Source organism: Cryptotermes secundus, unplaced genomic scaffold, assembly GCF_002891405.2.
Source record: "Cryptotermes secundus unplaced genomic scaffold, Csec_1.0 scaffold354, whole genome shotgun sequence".
Lineage (NCBI taxonomy): Eukaryota > Metazoa > Arthropoda > Insecta > Blattodea > Kalotermitidae > Cryptotermes > Cryptotermes secundus.
In genome coordinates, this window is record NW_019737392.1 from 466,066 (window position 1) to 493,972 (window position 27,907).

General features: G+C 37.9%; 2 protein-coding genes and 1 long non-coding RNA gene across 3 annotated transcripts in view; 1 reads left to right on the top strand and 2 right to left on the bottom strand.

Annotated features, from left to right (window-relative positions):
• The window catches only part of LOC111870297 (DNA-directed RNA polymerase III subunit RPC1), a 42,926-nt gene extending 38,788 nt beyond the window's left edge, over positions 1 to 4,138 (bottom strand). Inside the window, exons 1-3 of the mRNA XM_023862459.2 lie at positions 3,961 to 4,138; positions 3,567 to 3,702; positions 1,536 to 1,685 (exon numbers count right to left, since the gene is read on the bottom strand). Coding sequence (XP_023718227.1) covers positions 1,536 to 1,685; positions 3,567 to 3,702; positions 3,961 to 4,004 — 330 coding nt within the window. The 5' untranslated portion in view covers positions 4,005 to 4,138. The remainder of the gene's footprint in view (positions 1 to 1,535; positions 1,686 to 3,566; positions 3,703 to 3,960) is intronic.
• Positions 4,139 to 6,164: 2,026 nt separating this feature from the next.
• Positions 6,165 to 8,001, top strand: LOC117282775. The gene is made up of 2 exons (XR_004513636.1): positions 6,165 to 6,271; positions 6,422 to 8,001. It is a non-coding gene; the product is annotated as an uncharacterized LOC117282775 (long non-coding RNA).
• Positions 7,921 to 26,055, bottom strand: LOC111870303 (importin subunit alpha-1). Its single transcript, XM_023862471.2, has 11 exons — positions 25,918 to 26,055; positions 25,728 to 25,814; positions 24,969 to 25,134; positions 19,826 to 19,973; positions 16,874 to 17,129; positions 15,032 to 15,170; positions 14,295 to 14,470; positions 12,594 to 12,776; positions 11,023 to 11,205; positions 10,372 to 10,521; positions 7,921 to 8,374 (listed from the first exon to the last, which is right to left on the bottom strand). The coding sequence occupies exons 2-11, from the start codon at positions 25,803 to 25,805 to the stop codon at positions 8,282 to 8,284; spliced, it is 1,572 nt and encodes a 523-aa protein (XP_023718239.1). The 5' UTR covers positions 25,806 to 25,814; positions 25,918 to 26,055; the 3' UTR covers positions 7,921 to 8,281.
• Positions 26,056 to 27,907: the final 1,852 nt, after the last annotated feature.

Below are 27,907 nucleotides of genomic sequence, written 5' to 3' on the forward strand. Positions count from 1 at the left end.
TGTGCACACAGCTTAATAACGGCTGTAATGCATTGGAAACAATGTTGGGGAAGCTGGATTATCGCAAAGTTTGTTCCAGGTGGGTCCTGCGGATGCTTACACAGGACCACAAAACTCATCAAATGGAAGTCTGTCAGGACCTGTTGCACCAGTTTGAGGCTGAAGGTGACAAGTTTCTGGACAGCATCGTCACCAGAGATGAGACATAGTGTCACCACTATGAGCCGAAGTCCAAAAGACAGTCCATGGAGTAGCAACATCCAGATTCCCCACAATAAAAGATGTTCAAGACACAGCCATAGGTGGGGTGTGATTTTATTGGATTTCCTGGAGCCTGGTGAGACTGTCAATTCTGAACGCTACAAGATGACATTGACTAAGTTGAAAGTCCACATTTCCCGTGTCAGGCCAGAGAAGCAGACAACCTTTCGCTTGCAACACGATAACGCTAGACCCCATACCAGTTTGGCGACCATCGCACACACTGCAAAGTTTGGCCGGACTGTCCTACCACATCCACCTTATAGCCCCAATTTAGCACCTTCAGACTTCCATCTCTTTGGGCATATGAAAGATGGACTACGTGGGCAACATTTTCCAGACAACGATGTTGTCATTGCAGCTGTAAGAAAGTGGCTTGCCTCTGCTGGTGCAGACTTTTATGAGCGCAGCATACAGGATCTTGTTCATCACTGGCAAAAGTGCAAAATGAATGGTGGTGATTATGTGAAAAAAATAACTGTAAGTAGCTGAAATCGTGCTCTATTTAACCATATTATTATAATTTCTGTATCTGTTGTAGTTTTCATTAAAAAAAAAAAAATAGGAGGCATTATATACGGAACGCTCCTGTTATATTTATCAAAGAAGATTGCTATCAAATGAAATACTTTCACTCTCAGCAAGCATTAAAGGTTATTAATTTATTTAACTTAAGAGCCTTTTATGAAATTAATTGATATTTATGGCTACCAAACTGACTGCTTCATATTTAAGAGGCAGATTATTTTAGCACCTTCTGAGTACAATTCAAATGTTATAAATGATACGCAATCTGCACTGAAGTATAATCTCTCATTCTACCAAGTAGCTATTCTCCAAGAGGCTTCCCCACTAAATGTTTGTATACATTTCCAGACTCCCACATCAGTGTTAATCTCCAGCCAGTGGTATGTCCTTTAATTTCACAACCCTACTGATAAGATATAAAAATAAAAATAGATAGGTGCCAGCAGAGGGTGCAAGCCAGCCATCTGCCCTAACCCCTTCCCCCCAAGACTTTTGGAAAATATCAAAATTAAAAAAAGAAAGCACTATACAAAATAGTAATATAAAAATTATTATTTTACCTTGAGTATTCTACGACAATCTGTAAAATTATCTTTAAATGGCTTACACACATTTGCAAAAAAAAAAAATCTGGCTGCCACCCCTCAAAAGAATCAAGGAAACACAAATGCAACTATATCATGCTTCTGCACTCAAGCTGAATTCCCTAAATCTTATAAGATATATATATATTTGTTTCAATGTACCTTGCATATTGTTTGCAGCACTGATATAACGGAACGAAAATAACCAACGTGAAACACAGGTAATTCGAGATCAATGTAGCCATAATGCCCAGTGCAATCATTCAAACCCTTGCCACATGTTGCACAATCTGCATCCTTCTGGTTTGTGCCCTAAAAACAGCAAAATATACAACAATTATACTCCTACAGCTATATCATTCGCTCAGAATTACATGACAAAAATTTCCTAAGAATATCTACAAAGTAGCAGCTAGAAAAATATCATGGTATCATATACATCCTTATCTTAGGTGCCTTTGTGTACACAACACAATCCATCAGTCCCAGCAAGAAAAAAAAATAAACACGTGGCCTGTCCAAAAAAATTCTCAGGTTGATTTCCTGACAGGTTAACTAAAAGTCAATACAATTAATCCCATTTATCACATTCATAACAGTCACCACTATTATTTCATTCTGATTCAAATTATCCTACTATCTGCTAAAGTCCTTCCAGAAATTTTCTCAGAGGGAGGGAATTCATTCTATTTTTGCACTTTTCGGTACATGAAGCTTCCAAATAGTTGTTCCCTTTCGTGATCCACTTCAGCTTGAAAATATTTACTCACTTGGTAAATATGATGTACACAGTCAAAAATTCCTTTTCTGTTGTGTTGTTCTATATCTGGAGGTTGTATCTCCAAATATGGATTCTCGGAACAAATAAACTGATTGATTGATTGTGTTGTACAACTGTTTTCTTACACATATGTTTCTGGACATTATCCATCATCCTGTTTTTATCTGAAACACCATTTTCTTTTTATTTAAAAACATGTTTTGGAGATTGGATTCGGTCTGCAGGTAAAACCTACTCAGTTGGGCCCAATCGATAGAGTCAGTCCCTATCTCCAAGCACCTGTACCAACACCAGACAGGGTATGCATGCCAAGTACAGCACAAACCATCTGCGAGAGCTAAGGTAAAACATTAAAATATAAAAACTCCATTATGTATGAGGCCTTGTACAAGAGAAGTATCATACATGTGGAGCTTTTAATATTTTGCCTTAGCTCCTGCAGATGGTTTGTGCTGTCCTTGCCTTGCATACCCTGTCACGTGTTGGTACAGGTGTCCAGAGATAGTGACTAGCTCTACCAACTGGGGGCAACTGAGTAGGGTTTACCTGAAGATGGAGACAGAATCTAATCTCCAAAACGTTGTGTTTTTAAATAGAAACAGGATGGTGTTTTAAATAAAAACAGGACAATGGATATTGTCCAGAAATATAAAATTTGTATTAATGTGCCATCATCACAAACTTTTAGATTTTACTAAATATTTTCTTCATATGACACTGCTTTCTGTCAAATATTAAAATGTAATGAAATATACACATACAACATATACATTTGCCGGTCACGGTAGCCGAGCGGTCTAAGGAATGCACTGTCTTCGCGCGCTCGGAAGCCGGGATCATGGGTTCGAATCCCACTCAGGGCATGGATGTTTGTGCGCGTTTTTCTGTTTGTCTACAGGTACAGGCCTTGCGACGAGCTGATCACTCACCCAAGGAGTCCTACCGAATGTGTAAGATCTAGTAAACCGAAGTGAAACGGAGAGTTTCATGGAGGTAGGCCTAGGCCCAAATTGGGGCTGTAGCGCCACAGAAAAAAAAACATACACATTTGTAGTAACACATATTTAGTCATAGTGTGAAGAAACTAATGTAACACAGGAGTTTTGATAATCTGAAGTGACCATATCTGTGCAATGAGATTTGGAGTTCTCACAGGAATTACACTGAAAATCATTGTTCTTCTGGGATGTTCCACTGTGTATTCTGGCAGATCTTTATCAGTACTTCAGAGGAACATACTGCCTCTACATTCAGTGCAGAAGATGCAGGTAACACATTCCTCTGAAACATCAATAAATATCTAAAAGATTGCACAGTATCACATCCCAGAAGACAGCAAACTTCAGATCTGTGCAGACCTGCAAATATATTTCATATGATGTAACTGTCATATCACAAAATAAGAAACGTACCATCCTACGATCCAGCACCCCATATGGTACAGGGGTACGCTGTGTATCCTGACTATACAGATTTTTTGCGACAACATGAATATGTGCCTGCTGCTGAATCTGTTGGGGACTGTCTACACCAAAACACACATGAGAACTGAAAATATAAGACACAAAAATTAGCAGACACATACAAAGGTAAAGGTATCCCTGTGCTCAACTAATTAAGCTCTACAATATATCTGAAATAGTTCTTGTAAATTAATAGCACAGTACACTCAAACTACGGAAAGTTAATAATATGAAACAAGTCACGTCAGTTTGAAAATAGTTTGTACACCCAGGTATAACTAGCAACAATGAGGTTATGTTGGATGTTATTATTCCTTAAACAGTATTCCTTGAAAATACGAACATTTTTCTCGCCAAATTTGTCTCTCTGTATTGTTCCTTAACCATTGCTATTTGGTCTGTTACGAATTATCCACTGGATTCACCCGACGAACATACCCACAAACTTCAATCAGCTCACATTTTTCACAGACCACAGAGCAAAAAAAGCTACATTCACTCTCATTCGATGTCACCGATTACACCTACGGTGTGGACGTATTCTCTTGCCTTTCAGTTCGCATATGACATAGTCTGCCATCTACATTTGGAAATTATTAATGCTTGCTTTCTGGGCATCCTGCTGGAATCTGTATTTCATGCTAAATAAGTCGGGATAGCTCAGTCGGTATAGCGGAGTAGACCCGTGTGGAGGCGGGTTCGAATACCTCCACCGTGATCGTGCGAGTCATAGGAGGCGACGAAAAAGGAAGTCTCATATTTGAGATAGTATAGCAAGTGTCACGTAACTTCGCACAAGGCCAAGAGAGCCAAGAGTAACCTTGAATGCGCAGAAGAAAAATTTCAGACAAGGGGGTGGGTTGCGGGAATGCGGGGAATGCGTGGCCTTGTTCGAAGTTACGTGACACTGTCTCTAACATAATTTCTCGTGTATCAGGGGGCTCGGACCCGAGAAAGACTGCGCTGGGAAGGGCCAGCAGCATGTACAAAAGACAGGCCTGTCCTCTCGTCAAAGAGGGCGCCCACATAAAAAAAAACAAGACCGTAACTGTCAAACAGTAATAAAGATTTGGTCGTAAGTCCCAGATGGGTGCTTTATGCCAAGACAGACTGGCCGACTGACTGTCAGTTGTAAAATGAGACTCAGACTCAGTCAGTATAGCGACAGGATTTGGGTTTGATGGCTGCGGTTAGATTTCCGACATGGGAAACAATTTTTTCCCTTGTCCACCGCTTCTGGAACAGCTTTATGGCCCACCCGGCTTGCTATCCAATGGTTAACTGGGGCTAAAGCAGACAGGAAGTGAATCTGACCTTACATTTCATACTAGTGTCAAGATCAAAACTTTTGGCAGTAGACCACACCCCACATGCCTTTATGGCATGGTAATTCATTAATTAGGCTCAGAGACAACTTTACCTCTCTAGTTCCCTTTCAATTATTTAACGATGATATCAGTAGCTGATGCTATATAACATTAAATGGCAGGATGTTAATGAATTCGAAGGATTTAGAAGCAGGCGTGGCCCAGTGAAAATGTTATCCAGTCATTTGCTTGAGAGACTTAGAAAAACCAAGAAGAATGAAACCTCAATGAGAATAGGTGGTGTCTCTGCTGACAGTAATTAGCACATGCTAAACACAAGACTAGAAATTTACCACTAGACCAACCTGCTCATTCTTAAGAACAAAGATGACAGAACCCAGAACCATTACAGTCTAAATTACACAATTTATGCCCTCTTCAGAGAGCATAATAGGTAAAAGTAACTCTGAGGTCATATATCCTAACCTTCAAAACCCCTTCTCAAATTATGCTCATACTCATATTTGGCATTGTAGAATAAACACTGAGTCACTGAGCAAATTTAATTTTGTGTATAAGAGTTCATGTTTTCATGATAATAAGTCATATGATTGGTTTTTGGGTAGTGATACCATATAGTCAAGTACATAGATGGGTACCATTTATTGGAGTAATGTCATGCCTCCATTTTCAGGATAACCTGGCAAGAAAAAAAATTTTTTAATATTTTTAGAAATGACTCACCATACCAACAATTTGTACATAACATACCAATCCTTCTTTTTCAACATATACAACATTAATTTGGCACACTTTTCTGTATGGAGAATTTAATTAAATATGAGCAAGTAACAGGCTTTAGTGAACATGGTACTGATCCTTCGAAGTCCGTGCAATGTTGGGAAATTCTTGGATAGCTGAGTGACTGGTAGCTTCTCAAGAACTCTTCTCCATGGAGTTAATATCATATATAAGTATTGTACTACATTAGTTTACCACTTGATGATGGTCCTGTGTGGCCAAAACATGTCAAATTTACATAAAAATATGGACTAAGTGGTGATTTAACCAGTAACCTTGAACCTGCACTGAAGACTGTGCTGTATGTGTGTGTGTAAGAGAGAGAGAGAGATTGAAAGATGTAAATGAACTTAGGGTAAAGTTCTATATACTATAAGAAGAAAAACAATCCATATCAGCATGTGTCCAGAGACATTTCATTTGTGAGTTATAGCTGAAACAGTACGTTTATAAGTGCCCAAAATGTCCTCCACAAGATTCAGTGCGTAGCTCAACACATCCCCTCAGGATCAGCATATCCATTCAAAGATGCCAGGGTAGTTACAGGTGATCTGACAGGCATCCACAATGCAATAGTGAAGTGCATTTTTAACTTTATTCATTCTGGTCCATCACACTAGTTAATTATAAAATGATTTGACAACACCATCCAGTGTGACTCGATATATATTTATATAATACCTTTACATGTTTCAGTCAGCTGTGACCATCTTCAGAAGGCATTAACAGCATGCTAAGAAACTACAGGTATTGTTACATAGCTCATAATACATATGCTTAAACTTTGTATAAAATATTTAAAGTTAAAAGTGTTAATAGAATATTATTGTCCTTAATATTTAAAGTCTTGAACCACTGAGGTCCAGCCAGCATTGTTTCCCTTATTTATATGATACATTAAGGATCTGTAATTATATTATGGATATATTTATATAAAAGTGCATGTACTTAATTATTCTTTGATTCCAATTTTTATTTAGGTTCAATTTTGTCTGTTCCTTCATGTTATTGTCAAGTTGTTTCTCCTTTTCTTGTGTATTGAAGCATTCATTTGTGGTGTGTTGTGTGGGGTATTTATATCCCTGTCCCCTATGTTGTTCTTATGGGCGTGTACTCATGTCTTAACGCTATGTCGAACATACTATTCTGGTTATCATTTTCTTCTGTGCACTTTTGTTCTTCTATTAGTTCCTTGAATTGTTTGAATTTATAAATATAGTAATTTTCTTTTATATTCGTAATGTTACCCTTTCTAGCATGTTCGATCAGTTTCATAATTCGTTCCACTGAATTGATCGAATACAATAAAAAGGGAAACATCATAAAAGCTTTTGAAGCAATATACTTATATAATTGAAATCACTGTTCATTGCTTTGTCTCTCAATTGAAGAAAACAAAGATACAGTTAACTCCAGGGGGTAGAGACTGAGATGGTTCAAGCAGTAGCACTTCTGACTTCTATTTGAGAGCCGTTTAAAATCCCAGCCAGGATACCATCATGACTTGGGTTTTGTCAAGTTCCCCAGTCCAAGCAAATATCAAGATAGTACCTCATTTTCAGCCATGTCTGCTTTCTGCTATATCCTTACCAATTGAAAAGTAACTAGGACGATCTCCACATCCACATGAGAATGTATTCTTGACAGGATTTATGGAAGGTGAATAAATGAATGAATTCATTTTTCACTAATCACACTACCATTCAGCACTAGTCTGAGCTACAGACATCTTAAGATCTGAAGCTTTCCTGGAGTCTGAAGTTAATAAAATCTTGTCCAGCTCTCAACCATGTCAGCCTGACATTTCATGTGCTATTTGTCCACATAATTTACTGACTTTATTATATATATCTATGGACCAGAGACCTTTACTGAAGAACATATTCCCCATCTATTATGCATCCAAATATTTTGTTACTGTATCCACTGGGAGTCACCACTAGTTCATGACCTGAACCAAATGAATCTATTCCTTCAAAATCCATTTTAATATTATCCTGAATCTGCTATTAGGTCTTCCTGGCAGTCCTTTCTCTTCACATTTAAATTCTACACACAGACAAATGGTAGACACCAAGGGAAACTTACACCAAAGTTAGGCAATATATGTTGGACATGATTTGAAATGCTATGCTATTTAAATGTGTAAATGTAATCCAATGGTATCAATATTTTGATGTAATAAATGCACCTGCTATCTCAAAATGGTTTATTAACATAACTGTACAATTGAAACTTGTTAAAAACACTACACTAATTATAACATAGAAAACTTGTACAAAAAACATTAGGATAGATAATTAGAAGTTCAGCCTATCACCCAACAACATGACAATTCAGTTGATAAAACATGAATAATACAATTCTACCACTGCATCTAAAAATTTTGGCACTGATCAAAGTACTTATCTAATACAAAAAAGAATGGATGATTGAAAATTGAAATCTGAACATAAAAAATACTTTTAAGAATCAAAACAGTCTGGGCCTTGGTGGATGAGTTCGAATGTGAAGTCTTTATCCATTTTATCGTGGTATCGATACAACAGATCATGTTTAGAATGAGAATCCACCATCAGGAACTGTGTTGGTGTTGAAGTCCAGCTGACCATTTGTCTGACGAGGAACTATGCTGGGGTCCTCACCATCCTGTTTGAGATGAATAAAAAGTGAGAAGTAAAAGGAACCTGAAATTATGATCCAAACTCTTTTCATGGGTGAGGGTTTTAGTTTCATGATGGTAACAGCATCATAGCAACCATTCAAATTTCTCTTTCACACAGAACTCAACACTACACAAGCACCAACACAAGAAATCAGGCATATTCCTATCTCTCACTCTCAATGACAAAACAATATCTTGTACTTTCCCACAATCTTTCCTTTCTAATATCTTTCCAGCTCCTTCCTTTCCTCCTGATATCTCCCAGTGCCTGATTGAACCATTTTGTTTTTGGTCAACCCCTAGGGGGTCTTCCCTTCAAATTCTATTTCTAAAGTAATTCATATCTTTGTCCCACCCATAATTTTTACTTGGCCAAGAAACTGCAGTAGTTTCTCTTCTAATTGTGTCAACAAACTTCTAATTCCAAATTCCTAAAAAAATAAAACAAAAAATAAAAAAGTTTCTTTCCCACTTCTTCATTGCTTCTAAAAATATCATAGTTATTGCTTTTCCTTTTCTTTACAAGAGTCAAAGTTTCAGCATTAAATGTCAATATTGGTTTAAAATGTATTCTATAGGTCATTATCCTGCAGTATTTTAGAAATATCTCTCTTATGTAACATTAGAAAGTTAATAGAATTTTCCGTCCAGTGCAGCAATAGAGGTCACATCACTTTTATTATTCTTGCCTTACGTGTTTCGGTTTAATTAAAACCATCATCAGAGGCACTTTTCATATGGCAGGAGACACTGTTAATTAAGCTGGTTTGATGTTCACTTTCAGTTGTGTTATTCACAGATGTATGCTTCGTCACGCAACAAATAAATCCAAGTAGGTCTCAAATTCAGTAGAACCTTTATTGTCCTTCACTGATACAATCACACGCTTTACAATTGTGATCCCTTGCAGTATCACATTACTGCTTCCACTATATCTCTGTGAATTCCTAGACTGCTTTCGGCGGCGGTTTTCTGAAGACTTGTGTTCTATGGAGGCTAATTCCAGACTATCTTCTGTATACTTCGGCATCTATCCAAAGACTGTCTTCTCCGGTGGTTATTTCCAGACTCTCTTTCGGTGGTTAATTTCAGACTGACTTCTGTATCCTTCGGCATCTGCTCCGAGACTGACCGCTTCTTGTTGAAGCTGGGCTATTTATTCCTTGGCGGTTGCTATACAATGAGCCTTTGTTATAACAGTGGAAACTCATCTCTATGCAATGCTCACTGTTGGGATTACAGTATCGCTGTTGTTACTTCCTAGGCAATGGCCAACTGTTGCGGCTACAATACCGCTATTGTCACTACCTATGCAACGGTCTGTTCTAGCGTTACTATGGAAGTGACTCCTGGATTCCGAACATGTGCCAGTATTATTGTCATAGGTTTTAGTTACGATGACACTCATCATATAAAAACATAAAACATGCAGAATAATTGAGTATGCCAATAGGCTATACGCAGCACAGGAATTATCACTTTTCCCCACAGTAAATTTCTTATGTTTGGATTAATCACTATTAAACTATTTAAAATTTAATTCAAATTGTCGTAAGTCGTTGTTGGTTGTCAATTCTTCCCGTGGGTGGGAGTCGTCATTCTTGGTGGTGTGTGGGCTTATATGCGTTATGATGTTATATGTGTGCTGTGTCCTTTGTACAAAGCAGTACAAACATTACTTTCATACTTTAATACAAATTTATACTGAAGAAATATAACAAAGTAAAATGTTAATGCAAATGATAAAATAGAAACCACTTTCCATTTCATTCTGTATGCATTTAACTTCTCTCTCTAATATGAACTAGGCCTCAGGGCATTAATTTCATAAAACCTCTACCTCACACATTAATTTTACCTTCAAAAGTTCACAATAAACATAAACAAACAAGGGAAAAAAGTCACACTGTGACATATTCTCCAGGGTTCAATGCAAATATCAAACTTAAAAAAACATTCCTATTATGTATGTCATACTCACCCCCTCAGAGAAGTAATTATCAATGATGTTTAAGCTTTTTTGATAAACTTGCTCATTTTCATGATTTTGCAGCAGCTCCAATTTGTCAAGGCCACGACATTCCTCTATCATGAGAGCCACTCTGTCAAGCGCCCCCATTTTTTCAGCAGTCTAGGAAAGGCATCAGAGAGAGCAAATGAGAACATATTCAGTCAACTGTTCAAAAGAATACAGACATTCGAAGCCAGGACTAAATAAATCAATATCACAAATTCAAAATTTTAAATTTCAATGCACAGTGAAGTACCAATTAAGAAGGTTACAGTTTTCTAGGCTGTTATGACATGCAGTTTAGTTGATGAGAGTAATATTTTGGAGGAATGTGATGCCTCCAACTTCTATCTTGAAGATGTAGGCAACAGTTTTCTCCAAAAGGTTGGTTCCTATATACCGATCGCATCACATCCAAGACAGCAATCTGTACAGCCACTGCTATGAGAACATCAAATCACACACACCATTTGTGAAATTTTAAACCGGGACCCTTAAAATACTACTGTAAGTTTCTATACTGAATTACTTGTGGACATAATTTCCCAAAACATGAACTACCTTGTCATATAGAATCTGTGGCATAATTAACCCTATTCTTATGCAATACAATTCAGTTACCTCCAAAATATTGCTCAGTCCATCCATTACCACAACAGCCGTCCTCCAATCCTTACTGCCTAGCAAGTCACAAAATGGCCCGAGAACACCCATATGAAGAATCGCTGCCATCTGCTGAATGTTACCACCAGATGTAAAATTTGTCACTGCCCATGCAGCTTCCTTCTGAGACCTGAAGTCACCCTAGGAAAAATATGAAGTAGGCATAGATTATATCTGAAACTAAAGAGTTATAAACTTTCTTTCCACATACAATCTTATAAATTTTCCTGACTTCTGCTTACTATGCATTGTGAATGCCAACCACTAATCTCATACACCACATTCAGCTACATTAATACCATCTAACTTGTTGAACTTTAACCCAGGAGAGGTGTGGGGCAATTTCTGTACTGTTAACACATGAAAAATACCAGACTGTGTTATTACTGAATACAAGAATACAACAGAATCCATGTCTGATGTTCTCTGATTTAAGATTTCCCCTCATTTAACATTCAGTTTCATCGCTCCCATGTCAATTTTATTGTTAAATTACCCTCATTTAAGATTTCCCTTAGTTCAGTGTTCAAATCCACTGGTCCAAAAAGGTCCCTGAAAACTTCTTACCAGGGAAAGACTGGATACTGCAGTCTTGTAAGCCAACCATGTTGCTGACAGTTCCTCACTCAAATCACATATTTGGTAGATATAGGCACAACAGAACACTGTGGTCGCGGTGCAAGGGCCAAGAAGGCCCACCTCTTACACATTCATTGGTAGATATAACATGCAGTATTCATACATTTAGAGGTAATTAAGTAATGGTGTAACGAAGGGCACATCAGGAGACAACAGATGAAAACAATTATATGAGAGCTGTTCAAATTCTAACTAATTCACGTTTCTGGCCACCTCAAGGATGTACTAATTTGTTGTAGATTCAGGTCAGATGAAGATGTCAAGGTTATGATGGTTACATCAACAGCCAAGGGAGTTCAGTGTCGAGGGGTCCACCTGCATTAGTGGGATGCTTTACTCCTTCCCTCCAAAGAATCCCCAAACAGGTTTCATTAGAACAGCTTCATATGCTTTACTTGCAAACTCTGTTCCACTGCAATGTTCCTGGCTGTACCTTAAATGGTTGAGATACTGCCATCTCATCCTGCTCAAATGATGATCTGATAAGTGCTACATTACACACTCTACACTGTAACCTGCGATATCTCATGCAGGTGGGACAAGGAATGATCAAATAATGACAGAACTATAGGGATAAATTATATGAAAAGAGCAAATCAACATTGCCACCTGTCAGATTTTGCCATGAATATTAAATTGTCCTGAACAAACAGTAAGGACTACGCAACACTCCATCCCTGCCTGCCAGCCACTATACATAAGGAATATTCTGTAGACCTCATAAGCACAATATTTTTCAAAAAAGTACTCCCAAGAGTTACAAAATTCACATTTCAACTTGTGTGAAAAATATATGATCAAATCTACTCTAGATGTTATACTAGCACATTAGAGTCTCCCTTACTATTTTATTTTGAACACAATCATGGAATACTTTACTATACACTTACCGATCCTAACACGTGTATAAGAGGTTCAAGTATGCCTGCATTTACAACCTCCTGAATCTGGTCCACATTTCCAGCAGTAATATTAGACACGGTCCAGGCAGCTTCCTTCATAATGTTCAGTCGTGGATGATTCAGAAGTTCCCTAAGATAAGTCAATCCACCAGCCTGGATAACTGCATCCGTCTATAAAGTAAAACCAAATTATATAATATCCTATACAGGCAAATACTTGCAGTGCTACCATTTAGACAGACAGGCATTCTCATAAACTAGAACAGTAGCCTTTGTGTTACAGACTCCAGTTTGTAAATAAGAAATGAACACAACTTTTATCTGGGTAGAAGGTACGTTACATCTCTCAATCAGAGAACAACACAGAGTCATATTACACTCCACCATATAAAAATATGTGTTCATATATTACAAAATACCTTGAACCATCAGGCCTTGCCGCCAATAGTATTATGCAGTCTGCACTTTAAGACTAGGTAGTGTACTAGCAAAGAAGTCCTTCAAAATCAAGTCTTCTAAGAAATAACATCAGACAAAGTGAACATGTAGTCAGTCCCCTACATAATATACATTTTGTTTACCTAAATAAAAGAGGTTTCTTTCATATATGGATATCTGGAAAGACAAGGGCCATCTTATATTTGTGGACCTAGAAAACATGCACTGAAGTCAAGGTTTTCTCCATCACCAGATGCACCCTGAGGAAACTGGACTGATTTGTTGCATTCTCTCATTCATCTCAAAATCATGGACAGATGCTTACAATTAGCTCTAGTCCATAAAATCAACACTGCAGAGCCAGGAACAGTCAGTAGCACCTGGTCCTTAGAGCTTCAACATGTACATTTCTGTGACAGCAAAATGTACAATACCCTGGTTAAAATAAATGTGTGACCAGGTCTTTACATTGTTACAGGTACCAAAAGGGGAAAATTCACCCATGTGAACTTCAAGTTAATGGTTGTGAAACAAGCAGAAGAAACTATTGCACAGTTGCACAAAAACTTCATATTACCAAAGTAAATGTCTGATACTGAGGGAAGTCAAAGAACAACTAAAGCATGCCAGTTCCACATAAAGTGACCAAAGAAAGACAGAAAAAAACTGCTCAATTTTGTACTTTAAAAATACACAGATGGACTCCCTGTATCATGATGACATGACGATACCACACCTAGTCTTCAAGGCAAGCACTAAAAGGGCCATGAGACTCAGTGGAAAAAGCACCTGTCTCTTTGCAGAACATTAGCTCAGACACTTCCAATGGAGGGCGTTCATGTCTGTGTATCACATAATCATTAAATTAACCCTTCCTACAACACATACAGTATATTTCACATTTTCCTTTGTTTGTCAATTCTCGTTGATTTTACCAGTTTCTTCCTGCCTTTGTGTCGTAAATAATAGTCTACAAAGTGACATTCATTTATATTTCTCTTATTTTAGGTCCTATGAGTGATCCTAGACAGGTGTGGCTCTTTCACTGTTCTGTACCGATTGAAAAGAATACAACAAAATCTGAAATTTGGGCTAAAATCCATGAAGAGAACTTAGGAATTTTAGTAAATATTTGTAACATGGGAAGGTCCAGATTCATCTGTTAACTCAAAAGTTCCTGACTACAGATGTGTCCTTATATTCACATACAAGTAAATAAGTTATATCAATTAAAAGAAAGTGGCAACAAACCTGAACATCATTGCCAGTGACTATATTACCAACAGCACGCAAGGCTGGTGTTAGCACAGTAACTTTACTAGCACCAAGAAGTTCAACTAAACGTGGAACAACACCAGCATCAACAACAGCTTGAATTTTGTCATTGGTTCCATCAGTAAGGTATGACAGAGCCCAGCATGCATCAGCTACAAAAGAAACGAAATTAAAATTTAATTATTTTGTTGAGTATTTTTTGATAGCATAGAATTTCCTGTGTAAATTTTTAAGCACTGAAGGAAAAAAAATTCCTGTAATAACAAAAAAATTAAGAATATGCTCCAATTGGCTATTAAAGAAATGCACAACATTAACAGCTGTGAGTCATATAATGTAAATAAACGCCATTATAAAATGTTTAAGACCAGTTAATAAAATTTAATGAAATTCAAGTGTTTTACCAGAAAGCATAACTTGCCATTGTAGTGGATACTTAAATAAAATTTAAAATACCCTGTACAGTAAAACAATCTGACACTGATATGAAAGTCTCTATTATTAGGTGACCACCTTGCCGTCACCCACAGCTAGCTGCATAATGCTGACAGACAGTTAACTGATTAAAGATATGGCTGTACAAACAAGTTGCAGATCTTTGTAAAGAAATACCTGACCTGACTCTCACCAAAAGTTCAGTATTTTTATTTTCCAGTCATATATAATATATATAAATGAAGACTTAAGATATTTCATACATCACTTCTGCTTACCAAGCACATCCATATCGGAATAATGAAGAAGTCTACTCAATGCAGGTAGACTCATCCGAACAATCTCAAAAGGAGGAGGTGGATTCTTGTTCCGACACAGATTAGACAAAGTCCACACAACATTTCTCAAGAATGAAACCTGCATGAAAAAAAAAAAAAGGCTTAAGTCAATACACTAAATGACAGCACAGAATTCAGATTTAACTAGCTATATGATATCATGAAAATCTCATTCATTAAAATGATGTTAACTAATTTTTCCACAATTCAAAGATACTTCTAATGAGCAGTTCCCATTCCCTGCCTCAAAACATCAGAACATACTCCAACTAAAAGCAAACAAACAAACCTGAAAGCATATTGTGGCATGTACAGCCATTACTAGGTAACCACTAAGAGATAAGCAAATATACCAGTGCTCTTACTGGGTAACGTGCTTTGCAATCAAACACATTCCCATGGAAACAATATAAGCAACATCTGCACTACAACGAATCAACACACAACCGAGGTACTGCCGGAAACGATGTTTCTATGGTGGTCTGTGTCGAGGAGTTATGAGCAGCACAAAGTTAAAGCTTAGTTCAGTTGGAAGAGAGTCACCATTCAGAAAGGACATGAGCACAGAAGCAGAGGAATAGCCACTGTTGGAGCTAGCACCAGGCGACTGCTAGTGAAGGCACTGCAGGCTGTGCTCTAGTGGTCAGTAATGTGCTGAAATTAGTGATGGCATTATAATTAAATGTAATCACAAGTCGTGTGCTGAAGTGGTCAATAAATCCAACAGCCAATCTGAAACCACACTGAGAGTCACTCTGTCATGTGACAATATATATAAAGGCAGATACAAAAGTAATCAGTCAATAACATCTCTTTATTAAAAAGAGTTCTGTCTTCTGGGAAATAATGTCATGCAGTCCATTGAAAGTCAACCAATGTTTCGGAGGAACATGTCACCTCCATCTTCAGAGTTGAAGAATAGGCTAAGCAAGAAATCAGCATGAAGCAGGTGGAAAGCAGAGCATTATATCCCAAAAGATTGAACTCTTCATAACGATTATTGTGAGAACCTCAAATGCTATATGACTCATTAACTTCATACAAAATTTTTCTTACATTCATCTCTCAAGGTTAATTTGCAGCATTCCCACTGGATTTGGTACACCCATGAAAAAAATAGGCATTCATAAATAAAATTCATATACATGAAAATTTGTCTGATACACTTCATATTTGAATATTTTTTAATAAAATGCTTCATCACCATCCAATATCAGGAAGGACTGGAAATGAATGGAACATACTAACTTCTTAGATATAAAAATATGACATGAAAACTTCCAGAGTACAGTCTTCCTGAAATCTTACCAAATGCACATTATGCTTGGCATTTTCCTTTACACAAGTTTCCTTTCGTGAACAGGTTCATCTCTAAATTACTGACTTGCTAAGGTAGTAAGTGTATCCTAATCTTCCGAGTTCATGTTACAACCACTGGCATCCCGATACACTGTTTCTCACAGGTTATGATGCCGGAAGAGATGGAGTGGAACAAAATCGGTTGAAATAAAAACGAATGCCTCTACTTAGCTTTGTAAAATATAATGAAACACAAAACACAGTTAGATCTATACATTATGATGTTTTGGGGGGAAAATCAGTAGTATCACATGATGGGAACTTTGAACTAATAGCCTATCTGCCCAATATATGCAACAGCAGAACAGAGATGTTACCTAATCTGACATCCACTTGTGTGACATATAGTACCTAAATGCAGGGGTATGCACCATAATGATAAAAGCATTAAGCAAGTAACTTTAGAATATTTCATCAACTCACTGTAGTATCAGGTTTGATTAGCTCCAGAAGTGCAGGCATAGCTCCGAACTTCAACACCAAGTCACGAGATGTTGGGCAATCACCAGCAATGTTACCCAGTGCCCACACGGCTTGCTCCGTAACATGCATATACGATGAACCTAGAAGCTGGACTAGTTTTGGTACAGCCCCACATTTAACAACAGTATCTGTTTGTTCAGATGTTCCTGATGCTATGTTTGTAAGTGTCCAAGAAGCCTCAAATTGCAGTGATGGGCTAAAACAAACAAATGCATTCCCAGCCATGTCAATAGGGCACAAACGCTTGCTTACATATATACTGTGACATGAGGGCTGAGGGTCGGAATGGTGGAGCCAGAAGGGAAGGCTATTGCTGGCTAACAGCAGGTAAACATGTTCCTATCAAGTGGTATAAAAATTATATTTAAAAATGGTAAAACAAATGGGTCTACTGATCTGAATAAAACTCATGTAGGTTGTGTAGAACATACCAGTGTATAAAAAGATTAAATCAGTATGGTTGATTCAATACTCAGTATTATATTTTCCATTTTGACAGTTAAAAATAGACCTTACATTTAAAATTCAGTCAACCTTCTATCAAAATTAATGTCAAACAGGAACCTTCATTTTATCAGATTACAGTGTGAACATGTCTTTTCCATTTGTCAATAGCTGATAAGATGTTTTCACATGACACTACAGACCACAAAATTTCAACTACACCCAACTCTCGGTTATCTGGGGGCCGATAAACCGGTTTGCGGCTTTACTGGGGCTTTTTTGAGGCTTCTATGTTGTTTAATATTCATTCACTTTTGTTTCATATGGTGAGTTGTAACACTATTTTTGCACTAGTGTGAAATGAGCTCTGCATTTTTTGGTCCCGTAATGCTAACACAATGTTCTAGGGTAGGGGTGAAAGAATGCAAGGATTTGTGGAAAGTTTCAAGGACAGATACACTGCCCCAGTTAGTCTATTTGTATCAATCTTCAAGTGCATTAGCAAAATGTCAGGGTGTAAAAGGACGCGTGTTGTGATAAGTATTGAACAGAAACTCGTGTGAACCGGGCTTCAAAATGTTAAACAGTGACGAAATCGTAAGTTCAGTAGGGGTGCAGCCAGAAGAGCGGGAAGAAAGTGAGAATGAGGAAGAGGTGGACAGTGCTACTAGTAAGAAAATATCACATGGCACTGCTCTTAATCATTTGGAATCCTTACTAGACTATCTTGAGAGTGAAGAGAACAGTTTATTAAGTGACAAGCTAATATTATGTAGGCTTCGTATGGATATCCGTAAAAAGGAAAATGCCGTGAAAAAGAAAACGACAACGTTGGATTTTTTAAGTGTTAAGCGTGAACAGTCGTAAAAAGTGTTGGATGTTGTTGAACACTGTGATTGAAATAACTAATTCATACTTCTGTGTAATGTAAAAGAAGTATTACATAGGCCATGAGAGGACATAAAAATGAGGTTGAATAAATTTAAATACAGGTAGGCCTATAGTATTATGAAGGTACAGTATTACAGTACTACTTTTAATAAAATTGGCCTTAACCGGGTTTTCGATTAATCGTGATTTCCATCCCCACCATTAACGTGGGACATAAAAGGGACAACAGGCAGGCTAGAGAGAGAGAGAGAGAGAGAGAGAGAGAGAAACAACAAACAAACAAACAAACAAACAAGTGGATTAAAAGCTAAGTACACACACTATTGTCCAAACACCAAACAAATTAATGAAATCAAGCAGAAATATATGGTATTATATTTAAGCATCCTGTTGCACTATATACGATGTATGATACAAACTCCGTCCTAAGTGCAACAATATATTGTAGGTCTTTCGTCCTGCTTTCTTCTACACTACATGTTTCGGCCGCAAACGGCAATCATCAGGTGTATACACTCACATAGCTGTTACACTGCACCCAGTTTAAAATTAAAAACATACAGGTCTTCCCAATTGTTCCCTTTGTCACTGCTAACAGGATCTACTTTGCTGATATTTGTCTGATTCGTACCTCATCTTTGCCATCGACACACGTCAATTTTGACCTTCATGAACTGGCACTTTTAAAATATTCAGTAGTAAAGATAAGCAGTGGCATGCACACAGGGAGCCTACACAGAATAACACCTGTACAGTGCTGAAAACAAGAAGTAGCCGCTGCAGCACTATAGACATGGAACAAGTAACCCTGAGAATTTTAAATTTTAAATTTAAAATTTGGAAAACAAAATTTTAAAAAGAATTTTTAAGATTGGAACTGAAGATTTTAAAAGTGCCAGTTCATGAAGGTCAAAATTGACCTGTGTGGGTGGCAAAGATGAGGTACGAATCAGACAAATATCAGGAAAGTAGATCCTGTTAGCAGCGATGAAGGGAACAATTGGGAAGACCTGTATGTTTTTAATTTTAAACTGGGTGCAGTGTAACAGCTACACAAGTGTATACACCTGATGATGGCCGTTTGCGGCCAAAACATGCAGTGTAGAAGAAAGCAAGACGAAAGACCTACAATATATTGTTGCACTTAGGACGGAGTTTATATCATATATAGAAATATATGGATTCAGCACGATATATTCAGTTTGAAGTAATGGTGATCAACTGTCTTAAGTGAAACTTCACTTTTACAAGCTTATCTCAAGATTCTCAGACAGTTTCAATTAATGTATTTTAAACATAAAAAATACAGAAAAATAAGGTGCCCAAAGCATTGCTTCAAAATCATCAGACAGCTACATATTAATAATCATTATAGCTTACACATCTTCAAATTTAACACAATAACAAAGTTAACAGTACAACATTGACTTCTAACAAAGCTACTACCATCCTTCCTTACAATTAAAGTACCCTTTCAATTTTTCTTGTAAAAAGGAATTTCCTAACTGTGGATTGCTTACAAAAAAAAAAACAGAATGAAATATTAAGCTTACATACTTATCAAACCGAGACAGGAATTCCACACATCTGGGAACAATTCCTGATTCAATCATGGCATCAATTGGTGGGTTCATTTCTTTGCTGAGTGTTTTCCGTGCAGCTTGGGTTGAGACAAGCTGAAGGTGGTCATCACCGCTATCCATTCCTTAAACAGAATTTCAAACAAAACCAACTACTTTATTAACAGGATCTCCAATCAAATGTTGGATATCTGAGGGAACTGGTAACCAAAATTACAAGAAACACCTCTACAGTACTCAAGACCAAGGAAACTGCAAAGTGACAAAAGCAATCTGTTTCCACTTGCAATAGTTTTTCAGTCACTTCCAATATCAAATTAACACCACTGAGCCAGCCTTGGCTCAAGATATCTCCTAGCTGTCTGCAGTGTGCACACACTTCTCAAGACAGATGGGGATTAGTTGAGACCAACAAGTACATTCATTCATCAGTAATCTGTCAAGACGACAGGTCCACAGTCTCTTCCAAAACAGTTCCTCCATTTAATGTGATCTAGAGCTTTCTCCTTCAAATGAAAATATCCTCTTCTGTCCCCAAGGTCATCCAGCATCTTCTTATGTCTTCTTCCTTGTCTTCTGGTCACTTCTATCCGCCACTCTATCTTTCCTTCAATAACTTATTTTAGAAGGCAGTTACCGCGTAAGATATGACCAATCCAATTAGCCTTCCGTTTTCTTATTTCATGTAGGATATTCCTCTGCTCACTGACTCTAAATAACGCTTCTTCATTTCTCACATAATCGGTCCAACTGATCTTCTCCATCCTTCTCCAACACCACATTTCGAAGCTTTCCAGGTGTTTCTGATCTACTGCCCTAAGTGTCCAAGTTTCAGCCCCATACAAAGCAATGCTCCAAATGTAGCATTTCACTAGTTTCTTTCTCAAATTTAAGTCCAATTTGCTGGTAAAAAGATTCTTCTTCTTGCTAAATGCAGCTTTTACCATGGCAATCCTAGATTTAATTTCACTAGTACACCTTCCATCATCTGTTAACAAGCTACCCAAATATTTAAAACATTTCACATTCTCCAGTTGTTTTTGGTCTATCTTTATTGTGACTGGGGTTGGTTGTCTCAGAATTTTCATTACTTTTGTTTTTTCCACATTCATTTCCATGCCATAGCACCTTCCAATTTCGATTAGTCTATCAATCATACCCTGTAGCACGGTTTCTTCCCTAGCCATTAACACAAGGTCATCTGCATATTTCAGTTTGAATAATTTGCCCTGCTAATTTGAAGTCTCCAAGCCCATCCGGAGCTTCCTTGGTAAGGCATTCGCTGTACAAGTTGAACAAAATTGGTGATAAACAGCATCCTTGTCAAACTCCTCTTTCAATCCCCACACTTCTTGTCTCCCCTCTGCCCAGCCCCACTCTAACTTTCTGATCCGTGTACAATTTACTAATCAATCTTCTTTCACGCCAATCGATACCCATTTCCCTGCATCCCTGGTTCCTTTTCCTCTTCTAAATTCAAACTGATCCTCCCAAGTATATCCTCTATTTTCCTTTCAATTCTTCTTTCATGTATCTCTGCTTTTATCTTTGCTGTATGTGCCATAAGGCTTATTGTGTGATGGTTGCTGCATTTTGTAGCTTTTGTCTTTTTCTTTAAGGCAATCATTGTCACTTCTGCAAAGTCCTTGGACCACTCCCCAGTTTCATATATGGTGTTTATTAGTTTTGTCAGTGTTTTCAAACCACCTTCTCCCAGTAACTTACGCACATCTCCAGGTACATCATCTCCTCTGTAGCCTTTCCATTCCTCATGTCCTTGATAGCTTTCTCCACCTCACTTTGTAAAATATATGGTCCTTTCTTGTCTATATCTACTTCTTCTTCCGGTTCCACTTCCAAGGTTTCTGGCCAATAAAACTAAAATACAGATCTTCAAATTCAGCACTGGAAGGCATACTAAGATGAGAAATAAATCACACAACAGACAGGTCTAAGCAAATCTACACTAATTAGGATGGGGCCAACTACACAGATCAGTAGGCACAAGTCCATATAACACACATGTAACTTCAAAACACAGAAATAATACAGTGTGTTGTTAATATACTATACACGCTACTCCATGACGTCTCACAAGTATACACAATTTCACAATTTGTTTTTCTACGTTTAACATTCAGATATGAGGGCCGTCCATCACTAAAGTCTTATATGCATTTAAAAAGAAAGCCTTCTTCAGGAATGTTTCTTCATGGGACAAATTCCAGAACATGTGGGAAGATTTTCATCTTTATTAGAAAGCCACTTTTCAATTAGCTGTCTGTCATTCTTCAATGGAAACACTCGCTACTGAACATGTCCGTCAATGCATTTTATTCATATAATGCCTTTGTGTACTTATAGAATAGACACTGTGAGACTACTTCTCGTAATATTGTATTGCAGCATCCTGTTGCACTTTTCACATAATATCAGTAGTTCCACAGTCTCACGTGCAACACTGATGTTCTATAAAACTTATTAAATGATATTCACTTTAAAGTTTTATACTACATGTTCTGACCAACGCTGTCATCATCAGATGTTAAAAATTATGGATGAGGAAACTGATGTCCAATCTTATTATTGCTTAGGTTGTTAATACGCAGTACCTTCATTGTGCATGTGTGTTTGAGATGGTGGGTTGTGTTCCTTCCTGTTTTGTTACGTGGTGTACCAGAAAGTTCCCGGACTGTTATTGCTGCAACCGCCTCAATGAAAGATGATGAGAGGGGAGGCCGAGGTCACACTTCTGGAAGCCTATTGTATAAGTCTGCCATGTGACACCGTGCTATGAACATGCAGTTTTTATAGGAGTGCTTTTTTGGCTTCATGTTTCATTTTGTCTGTGATGGGAGGCAAAATCAAGCAATGTGCCTGCATCAAGTTCCATGTGAAGCTCAGAAAATCTGACAATGAAACCATTGAAATGCTTCATGATGCTTTTGGAGAACATTCTTTAAGCCACACAGCAGTTTTTCAACAGCATTCACATTTTAAGGCTGGCTGAGCATCAGCTGAATATGATGGAACATTCAGGGTCACCAAGCACCACGAAAACAACAGAAAATGTTGAAAAAATTTGAGAACTCATCCATGAAAACCATCACTAACCAATCTCCATGAGTTCACAGATACCAATGGAGTTTACCAGGAGATCTTAAGAGAAAATTTGAAGGTGCACTGCACTGCTGCAAAGCTTGTACCCCGACTCTTGATAAATGATCAAAAGCAGGTGCATTAACGTGTTCCTTGAGCTACAAGAGAAGGCTAACAACGACCCCCCTTTTAACAGTATTTCTATGATCATAACAGGTGATGAATTTGGATTTATGGCTATGATCCAGAAACAAAACAACAATTGTCGCACAAAGTGGAAGAGCAACACTGCAAGGCCCAGAGTTCAACAAAGAGCATGTTCATTGTTTTTTTTTTGTTTTTTTTTTTGACATAAAGGGGATTGTTCACAGTGAATTTGTTCCTCCTAACACTACAGTCAACTCATGACTTTTACCGTGACATTTTCAGACGCTTCAAAGAAAATATGCAATGAGAAAGACCAGAACTTTGGTGTAACCAAAACTGGCTCCGTCATCACGACAACGCACCTGCCCACACATCCCTGAAAATCACAACTTTGTCTTAACAACATGATTATCGTTCCCCAGCCTCCTTACTCGCCAAACTCAGCCCCCTGTTATTTCGCTTTGTTTCCCAAATTGAAAATGAAACTGTGTCTGACATCAAAAGAGAATCACAAGTGACACCAGACAGCAATAAGGAAAATGATTACTACGATGCTTTGGAAGCATGGAAAAAACAATGGGATCATTGTATATGTTAACAAGGAGGCTATTTTGAAAAAGATGGCAGGCAAAATTGAGTAAGTTAAGTCAGCATTTCTTTTTCCATGTAGTCTGGGAACTTTCCGATGCACCTCATATCTTGAATGTCTTGTTTTCAAATGCATTTGAAAACAAGACCTTTTAAAATGAACAGATTTTAATAAGTTTTATAGAATATTAGTGTTGCATGTGAGACTGCGGAACTACTGATATTAAGGACATTGTGAGAAATGTATGCAAGGTGAGCCTCTTCAAGACAAGCCATCTGTTCAGCTTTTGATTGTGTCTATTCCATGGTTATTCGGAACAAAGTATAGTTAAAACTGAAATGCATTAGTGGATGACAAGAACAAAAAGAGTGCAGGATTAAATTTTGGGTTTGCATGGTGGTGAAAACTTAAGACTGTGTGAGTTATGACATTGTAACCCAGTATCTATCTCCATGGAGCTGAGTCCTTCTTGAGAAGCTGCCAGTTGCTCAGCAATTCAAGAATTCCCCAACACTTTTATGGAACCCAAAGGTTCATAACCATACTCACAGAAACACTCCAATGGTTCCTATGCTGAGCCAGACAAATCCAGTCCATACCACCTCACCCTATCTCTTTTAAGATCCATTTTAATATTATCCTCCCACCTACATCTTCATTTTCCTTCTGGCTTTCCAATCAAATTCCTACATGCATTCCTCCTCTCTCTCCAAGTGAGCTGCATGCCCTGCCCATCCCATCCTATCCTCCCTGTAAATGTGAGGTAAAGTTATCCCTGTTACGGGGCATGAAGGTCCATAGGGTTGTGAGATGTCGAGGCTCCCACATTTTCTAGACAAATGGCTCTCACATGGCTGTGAGGTTGTCAGCCTTATGTGCTGACTGCCCTTTACCCCCAGGAAGATTCCTAGTACTCATTTCTGTTAGAGGCTGAGTCAACCCCATGGCCATAGTGTAGCTGGAAGGATTAGGTCAATTCAAAAATACAATGACCTCATCTGGAATTGAACCCGTGACCTTCCGGCTTGTACCATAGTGCCCCAACCAACTATGCTACCTTGTGCCTTCCCATCCTCCCTGTAGCCAAGTAAATTATTGAAAAAAGTGTTCAAAACCAGCTGCTTCTAGAATTCTAGTAATTAGCTAGAAGTATTAATCTTAAATGCAAATTATGGTTATGATATTCACTGCACACATATTCACTTCAAATGTTGAAGTTTGTATGATTAGATATCACACATGTTCCCTACTTTCTAATTTATAAATGAAATATTAAAAACTGTACCTTCAATAATTGCCTCTATTGTCATATCAACTGTTGATTGGGCGTTTTCTTGTAGTCGTAGGGTACAGTCATCTTCAGCATTTAGATTTCGCCTTTTGAGCAATTGATCATCTTTACGAGCTTTGCGAAGTTCTACACTCACTTCTTTCCGACGCCTGCGCATCTCCTATAATACAAGTTTTATTATTAATGTTTTCTCCTTGGATAGATGTGGCTTGTTCACCTTTACCACTTGCTCCTCGCTGGAACATAAACTATAACTTATATATCTACCTTAAACATTAATGAATAAATTTCTTTCTCAGCTACTAGACCCAAAAAGAAAATTATACCAACTTATTCTCCACACCTGATTTGTTTCCATATATAAGCATACTGAAAAGTACTTCAGATTTAAAAGCAGATCCCACAAAAAGAAGTGCTCAATATTGTAACCCGGCCTGGCCATCCTACAGTTACAACAGAGATGAAAATAATTTTGGATAATGGTTACCTAAATACTAACATACTCTTTCACTCCTCAATTCAATTTCACGCTTCCACATTTCGAACACAAACACTGGAACATCAACTTTGTCCCAATCAGTTACTCAGAATAACTTGCTACAAACATGCAATATACTCTCAAGACTACAGTTAAAACCTCAATTATGTAAGAATTAATAATTTATAAATTAACAATATATGCCACTACCCACACGACAACCTAACAAAACCAAAATAAATCATAAACTTCCTCTATTACCAATTCGTACTTACATCAGCATCTTTCCCCTTATTTTTGAAAGACGTTAATCTGTTTTGTCTGCCCGACACATAGTTTTCTTGAGATGGCATTCTCGACGCCTTTAAATGGAAAAACGGAAACAAAAAATTAAAATCTGTCAGGCATAAGCATTGAGTTCTTCACTCCCAAGAAAAGTAGAATATTTATATTGTAAATACTTACAAATAGAAAATCGTTCGTTTAGTCTTACAAACAGCTAATCTATTACTACCAGCAAACAACTCAGCCTAAACCAACGTCAACTTCATCTGACCTCAACGACCGCAGATCTGGACAATTCGTTTGGCGTCGTCTCCAATCACAAACTTCTAGACTATTTAAAGTTCACGATTCTGTCCATTTATTGGTTACTCATGATCATCAACTGTGTTGTGATTGGTCACATTTGCTACCCATTTTCAAATTAATTCCATCAATATGTCAAAGTAGTATCATTGATTGTTAGTATACATGCTTCTATCGCTCATTTAAATAAATGTACTTTAATATATAATTTATCAATATATAAAATTTACTGCACAGTGGTTTGTACTGAATATTTAACCACCGATATAGTTTTAGATTCTGTCGCCAGAGGTCGCAGTCTACTTATCCAGGATCGGACGCCCAGGATAGGATAGTCTAGTCGGTCTAGTCGGTCTAGTCTCTAGTCGGTCTAGTCTAGGACGTCTAGGAGGGCGAGGGCCCACCAAGGAAACTGGTAACTGCAACGCAACCGCAATTTCAGAGAAAAATTGCCGATTTCAAGCAGGCAACTGGTTTCCAGCTTAGCAGGTGCATGCAGAGGAAACATTGTCGCGTGTTTCCTAGGTAACGCGACAAGAAACGATGGATTTCGGATTAGACGAATGTTTAGTGGACAATTATTTGTTTACAATTACCATTATAATCACTCTCAGTAACGACTTTCACGTTCCCTCTTCAATGGCTATGCTCATGCACCGCTATTCTCGGTGGAGTGTCTTCGTTCTTGGTTCTTCCCTTATTGCTCCTTGAATCTCCTTGAACAAGTCTAAGTCACATTGCAAATGACGATGTGTCGAGCTCCAGTGTTCACTGCTCCCTATATAGGCTCGTCACGGACCATCCACAGAAAACAAATTGCTGCTCGGTAACGGATATAATGTATTGTCAGGCGTGTCTACTCATGCATTGTCTATACATTGTATATATAATATATATAATNGAGGGTCCCACACTATCTAGAAAATCTGCTCAAAGATGGCGGTAAGGTTGTGAGCCTTATGTGACGGCCACGCTTTACTCCCCAGGAAAATTATTTAATTAATTCCTGGTACTCATTTCTGTTAGAGGCTGAGTAAACCCCAGGGCCTAGTGCGGCTGGGAGGATTAGGTCAACTGAAAAAAAAAATCCAATGATCTCATCAGGACGCCCCTCAATCAACTGCGCTACCGCGTGCCCCCTATAAATACAGAATGTCCCAGGAGGAATGGTCAAAACTTCGGAGGGTGTCCCTTATGTTAAAGTATGCCGATATAACCCAAAACACCTATGTCAAAAGTTGAACGGTTACGGAGATAATGGCCCGAGAAAAGTGTGGTATATACAGACAGTATTGTCACATGTTGGGTATGTAACAAAATGTGCCACGGTTCAGATATTTGGGAACAACGATAACAGATAAAAACCTGATTCAGGAGGAAATTAAGAGGCGATTGAACTCGGGTAATGCTTGCTACCATTCAGTCCAGAACCTTTTGTCTTCTAGTCTGTTGTCCAAAAACTTAAAAATTAGAATATACAAAACTATAATTTTGCCTGTGGTTCTGTATGGGTGTGAAACTTGGTCTCTGACATTAAGGGAGGAACATAGACTGAGGGTGTTTGAGAACAGAGTGTTGAGGAGAATACTGGGACTGAAGAGGGATGAAGTGACAGGAGGTTGGAGAAAACTGCATAGTGAGGAGCTTCATAACTTGTACTCCTCTCCAAGTATAATTAGAATGATCAAGTCAAGGAGGATGAGGTGGGCAGGTCATGTAGCACGAATGGGGGAGATGAGAAATGCATATAGGATATTGGTGGGAAAGCCAGAAGGAAAGAGACCACAGGGAAGACCAAGTCGTGGGTGGGTGGACAATTTTAGAATGGATCTTAGAGAGATCGGATGGGATGGATTGGATAGATCTG